Consider the following 16015-nt stretch of genomic DNA (forward strand, 5'->3'; position numbering starts at 1 on the left):
ATACAGATAGTGAAATCAAACAAGATGAATGAGAAATGACACAGTGGGAAAATGTTCGCAATGTTGTGTGCTTGAAATTAATCATTTGAAAGTGTTAAATAACAGGCTCAAATGGAATTATTTAATCAAAGATTAACAATCTGAGATTAGGAGAGCACTATACAGAATACAGAAAGAATAAATACATGCTGATCCTGGGTGTAAGGCAAAGAGTTGGCCGCTGTCTCTCTTCTCTGTAATTGATGAGATTTGAGCAGTTTACACTCCCCAGTTTAACTTTCAAGCTCCATTTCTTTTATAAGGTGTGAGACAGAAAAATTCCTTTTTGGAGGAGAAAATTGCTTTCCCACAATTAATTTCATGGTGTGTCTTGTTTTGACATTGTTATTTTAGCTAATTACTTATGGAATTTCTTTTATGGTATTTTTAGGTTACATGATCAATAAGCTAACGGGAAGTCTAATCTAGTCATTATTACTGACAGCTGTGAAAACCAATAGTTCTTACTGAGTTAAAAACATCTTTCAGTTGGTCGTTGTTTCATCCGCTAGAGAATCCATTTGTAATAACAATTATTCCTTACCAATCACCTAGTCCATTACAGAAAACATCTACCACAACAAGAATCCCTTATCAGTCACCCATGTTTGTTTGTAACTTACTTCTGTAGACACTGTTTATCAGTTTGGTGGGTCTTTTCCCTAAACATTTATATTCCCACAGAATTGGAGGCACCGACTGCCCAATACTTGATCACATGAAGTTCCTGAATACAGGTCACCTACAGGTCAAGAACCAACACTCTGGCCTTAGAATTCAAACACAATTTTTGCTAATATCATAAAGATTCTGGAAGAATAGTTAATACGTGAATGAATTTAATATACAATAAAAAGAGGACTTAAAGGGTTAATATTTATTAACAGGTACTAACAACTAGAATGAATTGTTGTCTGACAGTGTTATGCCTGCCTTTTGGCTATAAATATAAATACAGTAGGAATCCAGAGAGAGTTCTTGAATATGGAAATGCAAAATGTAATCAAAGCTAAGAAAGAGGCATCTGCCAGGTATAAAACATTGTAATATAAGTTCAGGTACAAAGGCAGATAGGAAAGATGAGGCAGTGAGGGTGAAAAGGCATAAGAAAAGTGGAGGTAGAGAAGGAGATGAAGGATGCACGAGAGCTTAAGATAAATAACATGATTATGGGTTTTTTCCCCTCAAAAACATATTGAATCAAGAGTGCAGAGGAGGAGACAATAGACCTTCTAAGAGACAGCAAGGAGAGGTTAGTAACAGAAGAGACAGGAACAGATAAAATGGAATGAAATTCTTTGCCTCACAATTTCATAGGTGTCTCGGGATGGATGCCGTTAAAGGGAGAGAAAGTGCCCAGGGAAGAAAGGAGAAATCTGAAGAGCCTTTAGGCCTGATCCAATATCCATTGAAGTCATTGGGAGTCTTTGCAGTGACTTCAAGGGCTGAGCATTGGATCAGGCCATAAGCATGTCCTTCCTGTGCAAAAATTCCTGGAGAGGAACACAAAAATTCAAAATTGCCACCCTTGTAACACAGCAGTGGAGTTCACATAATTTCCCACCTGGGCCATGGGAGCAGCAGAATATGCACTAGCCAAGAGGCCATGCCAGAAATAAAGCAGAATTCAGCTATTGAAAGATATCTCTTCTGCCAGATTCCTGGGTCCTGGGCAGCAGTGTAGAGAGAGTCCCCTTCCTTACTCTTCTTGAGCCCACACCAGAGGCATGCTATCATTGGCCGCTCTCTGTGACCCCTCTGAGTGGGACTCTGAGAGCCCATAGCAAGATTTAATGATTCTTCGAACAGTTCTAACATGAGTATCTGCTGGGGCCTTATTCTTCAGCCACAGAAAATGAAGAGTTCCCATTGATGTCAGTGGGAGTTATCCATATGCTAGTTTGGGAGAATCAGGCCCCTGGGAGGGAAGGAAAGTGATGTCCATCACTGACTGTGGCTTCTCTGTTCCTCTCGTCTCTGCTGACGACTGACTTCACTGGGAATTCTGCCTAAGTGAAGGCAACAGGATCAGGCTCAGAGAAATGATAGCAGACCCGGAAATAGAACCCAGGAGTCCTGACTCCCTGAAGGCCAATTATGAGAAGGAGCTATGTCCTCATTGGGTACATGCTACAGAATTCTGAGTAAACAAGGTAGCTTGGGGAATGATGAATAAAACCACTGCACCTTGAACTCCCTGCACAGTTGTGGTTTGAATGCAATTACTGGCAAGAGCCAGAGTCTGCACTGATTAGTTTTACCATTTTATTTATTAAAAGGCTGCAGATGCTAATTAACATGCTTTGCTGAATATCTCTATCACTGTTTCACCACTCCCGAAACAGGAACCACAAGTCCCCATGGGAAGTGCATTGAAGGGCTTTCTGGTTTTGCTGTAATTTCTGTAAGTGCCTCAGTGTCCTCTGTTGCAATGTGGGTTTGTAACCTCTCACAGCAGCACCACTCAGTGAATCACAGCCGATTGTGTCCTGACATCTCTTTGGGTAATGATCCAGTAAGAGGACTATCTTACCCACCTCACTCCTCTTTCTCAGCACTGTGTCAAAACAGGGCAGTGACCTATCTATGCAGATACCAGTAGGTCTTTTTCTCAATCCCAAACTCTCCAACTCTTGCAGCTGCATACTGCAGTGGAAGAGGTGATGTTCCACTGCACATGGGGAAAGGATACAGGGACTCAACGTAGTGGGTCCGAGTCCCTTGAGTGTTGTGAAGCTATGCTCTGTGGGGCTCCCTGCAACCCAGTACACAGAGGTGTTTCGGGGAGAGCTGGGAGGAGTTGAGGAGGAGAGTTGGGGTCATGTCTTCATGACCCCACAGATCCTTCAGCTTTCCTGCTGGGAGGTGGTATGTGTCTTCTGTGTGAGGATTACTTCAGTTTTGAAGTTTCCCCAGTGCTGAGTTTAGGATTTAGCCTTTAATGTAAAGATGTGAAAAAGCAAGGAAAGTTTGGGGGATAAATGAAGAGTTCTCTCTGTAGACAAGAGACCAGTGAGGAAGGGGGATCTGATTGCCTATATATGAACAAATAAAAATGTGTGTAAGGCTAAAAAATTTAGAATAATTTTGAGGCTTGGATTTTTAGTTCTCTAAAAATGTTGGGGGTGTCTGGTGTTGGGGTTTTGGTTTGGCCCATTATATAGATAAGAAAACCTGACAACCATTATTGGACTTTTGGTCCAGATTTTCACTGCATCTTCCCTCAACCAGTCAAAGTCACGGGTGCTCAGATCTGAGACCATTTCTGGGCGGAATGAGGGCGGGGAGATGTAGAAGTAAATTGTACCTGGATCTGTGAGGGAAAGCAGTAGGGACAAAAACCCTACCTTGTTTCAAGACAGACCATGATAAGTTTATGCAGGGGATGGTATGACGGGACTGCCTACAATGGCATATAGATGATCTGCAACTGCTGGCAGCAAATATATTCATCAGCTGGTGGTGAGACATTAGATGAGGAGGGCTCTGAATTATTACAGCAAATTCTTTCCCAGGTGTCTGGATGATGGGTCTTGCCCACATGCTCATGGTCTAACTGATCACAATATTTGGAATTGGGAAGGAATTTTCCCCCGGCTCAAATTGGCAGAGACCCTGGGGTTTTTCCTCCTTTCTCTGCAGCATGGGGCATGGGTCACGGGCCACTTGCAGGTTTAAACTAGGGTAAATAGTGGATTCTCTGTAACTTGATGTCTTTAAATCACTATTTGAGGTAACTCAGACAGAGGTCATGGGTCTGTTACAGGAGTGGGTGGGTGAGGTTCTGTGGCCTGTGATGTGCCTGAGGTCAGACTAGATGATCATGATGGTCCCTTCTGACTTTAAAATCTATGAAAGTACAATGAGTCTTTCCATCTCCTTTTCCCCTGGGCTGAGCACACTGTCCCCACTTGATATAACCCAGCACGGCATGGGATGCCTGCTGTCAAAGGGAAGTGCTGTTCTTCCTAGAACCCCTGGAGTATTTCCAGCTGAGTCAGCCAGAATTCTCCCCAGACTCCTCTTGCAATACAGAACCCTCCAGCGTCCAAAACACCCCATGACTTGAAAGCCACCATTTGGTCCATAGAAATAGAAAATACAGAATAGAATGCATACAGAATACTACAGGGAAACAATTTTTTTTTTTTTAGGGGGGAAAAAAAAAAAAAGAGGTCTTGAAATATCCTTTGGGACAGAGAAGATTGTGAGGGAACATCACTGAAGTATATAAAATTATGCAAAGCGCAGAAAGGACAGCTATTGCAAAGGCATTTGAGCTACTGTCAAAAGCACAAATGACACATAAATAATTCAGTCAGAATTTCCTTACGTGGGGAAAGACATGGAATAGGGTGAGTACCATGGACAGCAACACAGACAGCTCATTAAAATAAAAAGTCTGTGTCAGGGATGGGTACGGAATAAAAAACCTTCTAAATCCAAGGGAGAAGGTTAGTTTATGTTCCTGACTTCCTCACTGAACTGTTCCTGACTCCCTTCTCCACCTCACTGAAAATGTTGCCCCATGCCTCTGTACACCATCCATTGAATGGGTTATCTCTAGTGTCAAAATGAGAGGCGGAAATACTCACACGGACTTGCAAAATTATTCAAAAATGGGAATTTTGGCACAAATTTGAAATGATGAATTTGGTGTGCTAGAATGGAACGATTTTCAGTGAAATTCTTGTCACTTTGGAGTTGGTATTAAAAACAGTTTACAGCCAATTTTTTGTAAATGTGTATGGTTGTGTTAATTCACAAGGGTAGAGAATATGGCAAAAAGTAAATGATAGAAAATGTCATTAAAATGTTTCTGCAGTTTCTCTCAGTCCTGGATTTTGTAGGCATGAGCCCACTCTTAAGCAGAGACTCCCACTCATGCTAAAATATGTGGTGATTTTGTGATGTGAAATGAATTCATTGACACTCTTTAACTTCTGATTTGAACTACAACTTGAGCTTATTTTGCCAGAGATTAGAGGCTTCTGAGACAGTGTGGTCCAGTAGATAGGAGACTGGTCTAAGGATGAGGAGACTCAGGTCTACACTCTCCTGAACTGGCTACTAGCTGTAATACTAAACTGTTGTGTGACCTTGGGTATGTTACTTCACCTCTGTGTACCTCAGTTTTCTCATTTTAAAAAAAGAGGATATTTGCCTTTTCTTGTAAAGCACTTAAAAATCTATAGATGAAAAATGCTTTATGAGAGTCCTAGTGTTACTATTAGTTATTATTAGTGCATTAATCTACTGTATACCTTCCCCAACAAGGTACATTCCTAACAACTTTGCAAAATATTGGAAAACGTGATTTAAAAGATGTTATTTTATGAACTTCTATCTAGTTCCCTTAAAAATGTGAACAAGATTAAAGGCCCCCCTCCCTCCTGAAATGTAAAACATTGTTAATATTTCCTTTGTTTACTGTATATACAGAGGTTGCTGTCACACCAGATACCCTATGAGCAAAATATTTCTCCCATGAGAAATAAAATTTCATTTCTATAAAAATTGCAATGAGATACTATGCCTCAGATCCCACACAAGAAGAACTGGGTTCCTAGCATATTTCAGTTGGTGCAAAAACAGAATTGGATCTCAGCCTAAATACCGCCTCTGTTTTTAAGTTTTCTTTGTTTCATTTCAAATTATTGTTATTTCATAGCTTATTTTGCAGTACAAAAAAGCAGTAATTTTATCTTTAAAGAAAAATATTATTTTTTATGTCTACAAAAGTGCCACCTTTTTTGGCCCTTCCCCAGGTATAAATGTCTACAGTTGATAGTCTTCTCTTGCTACCCCCTTCTTAGACATCTTTTAGGGATTGTCCCTTAGAGGTTCAACTTGTGATTCTTTATAGCTGTGACAGGAACATTTGTTGTTGCCCTTCAATTACATTGTTGGGACAAACTTTATTTTCTTAAGGTTCTGATCACCTTGTGACATCACGAGAGGACTGTTGTCTTTTTCCCCCCATTATATTTAAGATTGTTTTAATTTCTGTTCCATATGATTCTCACTAGCTTGGCTCCATGCCTTGAATAGCACATGAACAATTGTCTACAATAAATTTTGCGTGTTGCCTCCATATGCACAGTGCAATCAGCTCCCTGGCTGTATTTGTAAATTGCTGTCAGCATAAATTCTTTTGTCTGTCTAACCATGTGGTTAGATAGAATTCCTAATGTACTGGTTTAAGTATGGCTAACTTTGTAACTGGGAGCAATAGGTGCACCTGCAGAAATACACATGTACTCACTACATCCATAAAATCCATATTTGTGAACCCAAATCATATAACACCTTCCTCTGTAGCATGGGGCACAGATCACTTGCTGGTGGATTCTCTGTACCTTGAAGTCTTTAAATCATCATTTGAGGACTTCAGTAACTCTGTCTTAGGTTAGGAGTCTATTACAGGAGTGGGTGGGTAAAGTTCTGTGGCCTGCAGATTGTTGTGCAGGAGATGGGACTAGATGATCATAATGGTTCCTTCTGACCTTATAGTCTGTGAATCTGAGTCTAACTCCTGTCTACTTGATCTGCATAACCATTTTGAATGCAATTATGGGGTTTTGCAGCCATGACAGTGTGCCTATATTTGCAGGTTCATCCATTGCATTTGGGTTAGAACACCTGATCCATAAAGTCAAGAGACTATTGGATTTGTGCCCCTCCCATAATAAAATTAATTACAATACACATCCATATGCATCCGGGTCCTGGTTTCCAGAACTGATGCACACATATATAACCTGATCCTGCTTCCATTAAAGTCAGTGGCAAAGCACCACTTGACTTCAGTGTTATAGGATCAGGCCTCTTCTTTGAATGTGAAATTACAATGGTTGTGTATTTAATCGTGATAATGGTGTTAGATGTTTCGGCCCAAACTTTCATAAGTGCCCTATGTAGAGTAACTGAGGATGTTCTCAATACCCCTGATGTTTCTTTGAATACTGCTAAACTCTTGGCCTCAATGCTATCTTGTTGCAATGAGTTATACAGTTAACTGTGTTGTGAATATTCCTTTTTAAACAGAGTGTTCCTTGGTATCAGTTTTAAATTTTTGTAATTTTCAGTTTTATCGAATACCTCGTTTGTTTTTTGAGAGAGACAAGATGGGTGAGGTGATAACTTTTATTGGAGCAACTTCTGTTGGTGGAAGGGACAAGTTTTGAGCTTCACAGAGCTCTTCTCCATATAATAGGAGTGACTGATTTACCATCTTTATATTCACTATTTTACGTACTTCTCCTGTGACCTCATTTATTTCTCTCTTCTCTAACAATCCTAATCTCATCTCTCACTTCAGTTTCCATAGTCCTGTCAATCGTTGGCCTCTTTTCTGAGCAGACCAGGATGGCTACCATTTAGTTCTAAACTTAGTGATGTCTTTTGTGATCTAGACACTTCTCTAAGAGGACCTGGGCTGCGATCTAGCAAATGAAGAACGTTCATGTTATGTGCGAAATCTTGTAACAGATTATATTAACCTCAGTGAATAATTAATGCCTACTATGAATAAAAGGTAACCCTCAGATGTAAAGGTGACACCTTACATACCAAAAGGAAGTCATGGACAAATTTATGGATAGCACCGGGATAGTCTTGAGACAACTGTATGTGTTCAATCAACCAGTTACAAAAAGCAAGTGAAAAGCCTAGTTGTGATACATCTGCCCTCTTGTGTTTTCCACTGCCTGAGGACAGCCATATTCCTCTCCATTTAACCACACATGAAACACTTAGCACTTTTCTTTATCTTTAACATTATTCTTTTCCTTTCCATCTTTCAGATGATCATTCAAGAGTGAGACTGCAGCTGTTGGATGGAGACCCCCACTCAGACTACATAAACGCCAACTACATAGACGTAAGGGCCGTGGACATACCTTGTGTAGCAGAGAACTGTATCAGTATGTCTGCTTGTGGATTTGGTACATCTTAGACTATGTCTGCACCTGAAGCTGGGGTTGAGCCCCATCTTGGGGAGACATACTGATGGAAGCTCTCATTGAGCTAGTGCACTAAAAATAGAATGAAGCCATGCCAGTGTGATCTGTGGGATGGGCTAACTGCCCTGAGCAAACACTTAGGGTCTCTCATGGGTACATATGAGGGCAGCTAGCCCCTCCCACACTGCCATTTCTATGTTCTATTTTTAGTGCACTAGCTTGATGAGAGCTAGTATGGGTATGTCTCCTTGACCTGGAGATCACCCCCCCCCACCATACACACACACAGACACACACACACAGTCCAGCTCCTAGTGTAGACATCCCTAGAGAGATATTATAACTGCAAAACTGATAGGGCTGACAGAATTTAAAGTTTATAGCAGATCTGTGCTATGTTTGGGAGGAGGATTGTCTGTCTCTTTCTCTCTATGAGCCACCTATATACATGGATATTTCAGGATGTGAGAGCTCCACATACACACACAAGTGGAATAGAGGCATGTACTACGGATACAGAAATCAATATCACCCCCTCACAATAACATTAATATAGATCTGTGGCTTATTGATGGGCTACCTGCTTGCAGTGTGGGAGTCATGTAAGTGTACTGATATTTCTTTAAGCAGTAGGAAATATCTTTTTAAACATAGCCACCCTCCCACACGTACACACACTGTATGCATCTCTTAATCCTTAATAATGTTACAGTATTTTGAAGAGATCCCTCAATGGAGGAAACTGAAAATATACTTAATCACTGATGTTTGAATCCATTTTGTAGAGGCAGATGTGTGCGTTTCAGACCAGAAGACACAGATTTTTGCTTGTTAATTTCTAATCTAAGTAGTGAAGCAGGTTTCCCAGAGTGCCCATGGTTTAGCTTCAGGCCTTGCTGTTTCTTTGAGGAAATGTGAAAAATGCCTCATTCTTATTTTCTCTCTGGTACAGTCAGATCCATCTTATATGTTCCCATGAAAACTCCAAACATTTCATGGTGGTTGAATTATTAAAGAGGACTAAAGCATTTTCTGCCACTTGTAATTCCACAGACGGACCTTGTATCTCATGTAGGGTTTCTCTTTACCCGTTAGCTCTAGTGTCTCATTCACAGCACAACAGTTGATTCTATCTGAAAGAAGTAAAATGCATGCCAGTTTGCTCACTCTCATGTGATTTTATGGATCTTTTCCCTTCTCGTGTTTTTTTCCAGGGATACCACCGGCCTCGTCATTACATTGCAACACAAGGTAAGTTACAGTATTCTGCTTCTAAATATTTCTCGAAAGACACTGATGTGCTAAGCTGATCCAAGAGCCAGTCACAGAGTAAATCTACTGTGTTTTAACACCTGTAAGTTTGGAGTGGTATTCATGCACAGAAAGTAAGGTCAGGCACATTCCAGTCCACTGCTTGTGAGGATATTTGAAGCATACTCAAATGCACAACCTCAACAAGATTAACATAAAGAACATACATACCTATGTGTAATAGTAAAGTCAATAATGTGTAATTTGGCCATGAAGAATGAGGTCAGAGTAAGTTGTACACGGGAATGTGATTGAGGAATTGGTTGTGTATGAAGGTGGGTTATATGTCAGAACTGAAAGGGTATTTGTTATGAAGCTGAAGATTCTGAGAATGTGTTTCATTATGATAATTGCATGGTAAGGCATGGGGGAGAGGAGGTGGTCCATAACTGGTGACTTCCTGGATTTGCATTGACTGAGTTGATAGAAAGTGCAACTCAGCAGCCTCAGCTGAAGTTGGTGAAGATTTTGGTGGAGGAGTTTCTCACACTTAAAAATATGTGCAACATGAAGATTCATGTTATTAGCGATCAGCATTGATATCTATTTCCCAATGCTTCTGTTCTACACAGTCCTGAGGTCCCTATTGCCCTCACTTTTCCTCCTGTACCAGTCACACCCCACTGCTGGATCCCTTCCCGCACCACCAGTCATGCTCACTCACTCCCACCTTCCCACACTGCACCTGTGCCACCCCCTGAACTGGCCTGCTCCCAGGCTCCTTTCTATACCATGTCTATACAATGATAGATTTTAACATGTAAAAACAGAAAGGAGATGAGGACTGAGGGCACACGGGTGTAGAGAGTGCACTATACAGGGAGTCTGGAGGGCAGGGCATAGAGACAGTGAGGGTAGAAATGGAATTGGGGAAGGAAACAGGCTTTCATATGCAGTGTAAAGGAGGAGGGAGAAGCAAGCTCAGAGAATCTCTGCTTTAATAAACCTCCTGTGGTTACTAGTTGTTTGGCTGTAGGAGCCTGAAAAAACCCTCTCTGTGAAAACTTCAAAAAGGGCTCATTTCTACATGTTTCTTCTGCCAGGATTAGTCAATATTAAAGTGAGAAAAGAGGAGGGACTTTAGTCCTGTTTTAAATGCCAGTCTCAATGCAGCCTTAACCCCAGAGCCACTAGGGCACATGCATATTGTATTGGATTGGTCACTTTTATCTATTTGCCTATTATATGTCTCTCTCTAGTACCTATAATGCTTCCATCACCACAGTATCTGCAGTCCTAGAGCCTGAAAATCTCACCCTCCCTGCAGGAGCGAACATCTGTTTTATTAAAGAATTCAATATTGTTTAGTGGATGTCACCTTGAAGAGCAAGGAAATACCCTGCAGAAAGGGTGGGATTTAAAGTGAACAAGGCTATAGGCGGAAAACAGCTGAAATGGATTGTTGATGATGTTAAGTGTACCCTTTTAAGATGTCCTTTTTTTTTTCTCCCTTCTCCTGCCCCAGGACCAATGCAAGAGACAGTTAAGGATTTCTGGAGAATGATTTGGCAGGAGAATTCTGCAAGTGTTGTCATGGTCACCAACCTGGTGGAAGTTGGCAGGGTAAGGATGCTGTTTTCCCAGTGGGTGTAATAACTTTATACTGTTCTAAGCATTTTGCAAATGCTTTTCACTGACTTCAGTTTGAAGAACAAGAGTACAGATTAAACCATTCAGGTTTCTTCTTTAAAGCCATACTCTAATTTTCTTATTTCCTAGCTGCTTCCCCTCATCTCTGATACTCATGATACTCACCTTTCTCCATGGTGTTTTTACTTCCTCTAGAGGGAAATATATTGGGCAAGCTCCTTGGCTGGTGTAAATCAGTTTAACTCTTGAATTCAGTGAAGTTTCACCAGTTTACATGAGCTGAGAAACTGAGCCCTTTACTACAGAAACGTTGTGGAATTCTGTGTAACTTATGTTAGTTATTCTTTAGCTGCAAATACCACATGAACAAGAATATGGGAAGTTTCTTTAATCTGGTCTCAGTGACTGTTTAAGGGCCACTGTATCAATGGGAAATAGCAGAGGTGCTAGATTTTGAAGGTTCAGATTTTTTTCCGCTCATTTATGGGCCATGTACAACGAGAATGGCAGAAACAAGGGCCGGGAATATAAAGATTCCGGATAAGAGAATTCATCATGGCAAATCTCAGCTTTTAAAGATAACCAAGATGCTAGTGGCTCATGGTAAGAGGTTTGGAAGGTGCCAAGTAGTTGGGCCAAGCTGAGGCCACGGATTGCTCTTCCCCAGCAATTCAAAGGGAATAATACCTATTCAAATTGCATGGCCTTCCCATCCCCCTGTTCTTAACCCATCTACCCTATATTTCCCATCTCTTTTATCCTGCTCTTTTTTTCTACCCTACTTTCCTATGTTCCCCACTTCCCAAACTCCTCTTTCCTCAACTTCCAGCCCTCTTTCTCCACCCCCTTGTTGGTAATTTTACTTGTTTCAAGTTTAAAAAATCCTTTCTTCAGAAAATGTAATTGGGCCACAATTCCAATATCCTACTTACTCTGGATGAAGAAATCTCTGCAGAAGTGCCAATTACTACATGGGAAGCTTCTTTCTAGAAATGGCTCATTTAGTGACACTGAGGGGCAGACAGCTGACACAGGAGGGATTGACTAGACTGAGGTTATCATTGGCATAAGGGTGGTATTTTAGCTGTCAGTGTTTCTGTTGTACTGTAGATGCTGTGAGTTTAGGACACGCAACAGAGGTGGCCATGTGAGTCAGAGCAGCTGCTGCCAGACTTGTGTGGTGTTTCTGTTTCAAGTTGCCACCAAGTTACTAACGTGTGTTGGTGCCGATGGGCAAACCTCAAAAGGTTGGGTCCTTTTTCCGATGAGTACTCAGAAATTTGGATGCAGCTCTGAACTAGTCAAAACAATTACATCTGCAAAACTAGACTGAGAAATTTGTGAAAACAGACTCCTTACAGTAAAACAGTGCCCCAGATTTCAGTCCCAGTCATAACTGGAAGGTCTTCAGACTTTACCTAATGTTAGTAATAATTATAAATGTAGTAATGTTTTTTATACAGTTAAGTGAACTTCTCTGAATCTTAACTAAAGGTCCAGTTTGCGCTGGATTTGAATTACACAATCCATCACCCCATCCATCCCTACAGTCTAATCTTTTTGTTGTAGGTGAAATGTGTTAGATACTGGCCGGATGACACAGAGGTCTATGGAGATATTAAAGTCACATTAATTGAGACAGAGCCACTGGCAGAGTATGTCATACGCACATTTACTGTACAAAAGGTAAGGAAAATCCCCAGTCAATTTTACATCAGCCATAATACCTCATTTGGGATCTGAACCATGATCCCACACAGACATAGCCAGAAAGTGTTAAATTTTGACTTGGTTTCTACCTTAGCAATTGGATTTTTGTGAAGCATTTTCCAAGTTCACATCAGCACCTAGATGGAAGCACAAACAACTGTGGATACAATTCATAGCACTCAAATGTCTGAATACATCCATGAATCCAAAGATGTCTACATGCCATGAATAGTGACTGTAGTTATTCACAGTGGCAAATTTCAGGTGAAAAAAGGCACCAGTAAAATTGGATCCCAGGCAGAGGCTGTTTAAAAATAATAATAATAATAATGAGGGTCTAACTATGTATATTTTCCTGAAATCTGTAGTTTTGGTGGAAGGCTTTTGTTAAGCACTATTGGAAATTGGAAGCCTAAAAAACAGACTATTGCAGGTCTGCCCAAATCACAGCTCATGCACTTGATAAGTGATTTTAAAGCTTTCTAAAACTCACAACATTCATTTAACCTCATCATAGCCATGCTGGAATATGTCCCAGTTTCTAATGCCCCAATTCCATGTTTTGTTGAACCACTGAACTGTTCAGCTAGATATAACCAAAGGCAGGTCTGGCTGATCAGAGGGCTTGGTAATGGACCATGGAAACCTGCAGTCTCTGTGTTACAGCCCAAAATGTCAGTGCAAAATGGTGTAACTAACTGGAAGCTATATGTGAAATGATGTTTGGTCCAGTTTCTAGAGGACAAGTATCTATGGTAGAACAGACTGATACCCTTGTTTGCAGTCTGACCAGAGGCCAAAGATGGGCATGGAAACAACTTATCTACCCTCTCACCACTAGATGCAATCCTTCCTTCTCAGGGTTGAAATGCATTGATGGGTGATTATAGAGAAGCTTGCTCGTTTGCAGCCTGTGCCTTTACTGCTCTATGAACTTCAATCTCCAGGGCTGTCAGTCATTAGCACTACATTCACTTCATCTGAAAAAATTAATGGAAGGGACTGGATACCATAGTGGAAACGAGCTGGGAATTTGTACCATGAATAGTCACTCTCTGCAGGTGTGGTTCAGCCAACGTCCCCTGGCATTGAAGTTACATCATAATGTTACTAATCAGCCAATTTTAAACTGCACTTAAGACAGTGCACTATGAATGGGGAGCTGGTAACCCCCTTATAATCCTCAGCCTCACGTTATACATTTTAGTGATAGTGGAAGATGTAATCCCTTGATCTTTCACCTTGAAATCTCCAGAAATGAGAAGTGGTATATGAAATGTGGCTGTATGTAATTATATTTAAATGGTAGTTCAGCCCTCTGAATGGGTAAAGAAAGCAGTGAAATATGGTGATTGTGACATGAAGGGAGAAAAATAGAGGTTGCATTGTCTCCTCAGAAAGGCTACCATGAGATCCGAGAGATTCGGCAGTTCCACTTCACCAGCTGGCCAGACCACGGGGTTCCTTGCTATGCCACAGGCCTCTTGGGCTTTGTTCGGCAGGTGAAGTTCCTCAATCCGCCTGAGGCAGGGCCTATAGTTGTGCACTGCAGGTATGCAATCTGTCTGTCTACTTGTCTGTCATCGCTCATTTCTCTCCCAGTCAGTTTTCTTAAGCTTTTCCTGTTTCTTTCAGCTTAGTGACCACCCAGCTGCCTTTTGTTAACTGTGTAGTTTGTCGGCCTTAGAGGTGACCTTGTACCCAGTGGAACAGATTCTCCATTGTGGAGTGTCTGCTTTATGCTTCATTGCTGGTGTAAATTGGCCCTGGAACTGGCATAACTGGACCAGGGAGGATCACTCCAAAGAAGAGAACCCTCTGGCGGCATGGGGGACCTTAGTCCAATGCCTTCCACGCTGTCGGAGTAGCAGGGGAAAATGGTGTGTGGCTGAGATACCCATCCTTGGCTGCAATTTCACCCTCTTGTGGCCATTTGCAATTGGCATAAATTAGAGCAGCATCAAGTGAGGGGTTCAGTGGCTGCAGAAAAATCATGGGGGCACAGAAGGGAACTTTCAACCATCTTTGCATGTACATACATGCACCTCAGTTTCTACTTTGTGCTCTTTCAGCCATAGGCAAGTTCAGGTTCAGGATGTCGGTCTTCCTGTTCCTGTGCCCTGTGGACGACACCAGCTATTGTATGTCTTTTTAGCCTTTACTTAGCCCAAAGGCTGGGAGCTGAATTTCATTCTGGAAATCTGTCAGGTACCTTCCTAAGAACAAATTAGACCAAGGTGTACCAGGAACATCTGCTTGTTTAAGAAGGGAGAAGGTTCAAAATATTGGATCACCTGCTCACTAACTCAGAGTATTATTCAGGTCATTGTTATAATGACAATTGATATGACAGTAGCCACTAGAGTCCCCAACTGAGACTGGAACCCCCTTGAGCTAGGTGCTGTACAAACAGATGAGAAAACAGCCCCTGACCTGAAGAGCGAACAAGCTAAAATGTATAAGACAGATGAAGGACAGGGGTAACAGCGAGGTAAAGTGAGCTAGGCAAGGCCATGCAGCCGTTCAGTGGCAAAGCCAGAAACAGAACCCAGATCTTTTTACCGAGTCCAGTGTGCTACCCACTAGACCGTGCTGTTTCTCTGGTACAGGTTTACAACCTTTTGCCAATAGGCTTGCCAGTACTGAGCCTTCCCAAAGCTAGAAAATGACTCCTGGTAAATATATATATTGGGGAACGTAGTGAAGTCCCTGCATCAGTTTGCAGCATTGGAATGCTATTTTTATTAGTTTGGATCAGACCAGTGGGCCATCATATCTAATATGCGGCTGGTGCCAGATACATCAGAGAGAGGCAACGGCCCTCCAAAATTCACACAGCCAGTTATGCAATGTCAGCCAGGTGTGAAAAGTCCCTTCCTCCACACTGCGGCGATGAGCTGCTGTCTTGGTAACCATTCGTAGTGAGGACATCTACAAGTGGTGGTCACAAAATTATCCATTCACTTTTTTTAATTGAGCTGCATTTGACTTTGTATTTGCATTAATATATGCATATAATAGCACTGTGGCCGCCAGCCGCTGAAGTAGAGTTGGCAGTATCCCATTGCAAGAAAGACGTCTACAAAGAAATACTCTATAGCAGCTGTTTCCTCAGTGCTTCCATCCCAACAAAACACTCAAATGTATCTGTTTATAAAAGAGGCATAGATGGAATGTAAAGCTAGTGAAAAGGTCAGAGAACACAGTTGTTGACCCATGTTTTCACCTCCAGATCAAATCAATGATAAGCCAGTTACAACTGCTGTCCAATACCTTTTAGGGAGTGTGTGTGTGAGGTGAATCCCAAGACCACCCTAAAAGAGGAAATAAATTAATATCTCTGTTTTTTCAGTCTATTTTGAGCAGGCAGGCATGCAGATAGATTTATAATAAAATACAAA

The 16015-nt window shown here is 41.4% G+C and overlaps 1 protein-coding gene across 1 annotated transcript in view; it reads left to right on the forward strand.

Moving 5' to 3' along the window:
* The window catches only part of PTPRT (protein tyrosine phosphatase receptor type T), a 618875-nt gene that overhangs the window by 582854 nt on the left and 20006 nt on the right, over positions 1–16015 (forward strand). Inside the window, exons 21-25 of the mRNA XM_067554415.1 lie at positions 7845–7921; positions 9218–9254; positions 10780–10877; positions 12474–12590; positions 14012–14166. Coding sequence (XP_067410516.1) covers positions 7845–7921; positions 9218–9254; positions 10780–10877; positions 12474–12590; positions 14012–14166 — 484 coding nt within the window. The remainder of the gene's footprint in view (positions 1–7844; positions 7922–9217; positions 9255–10779; positions 10878–12473; positions 12591–14011; positions 14167–16015) is intronic.

This window comes from Emydura macquarii, unplaced genomic scaffold, assembly GCF_026122565.2.
Source record: "Emydura macquarii macquarii isolate MOO-44397 ecotype Brisbane River unplaced genomic scaffold, CSIRO-AGI_Emac_v2 contig_1483, whole genome shotgun sequence".
Taxonomy (NCBI): domain Eukaryota; kingdom Metazoa; phylum Chordata; order Testudines; family Chelidae; genus Emydura; species Emydura macquarii.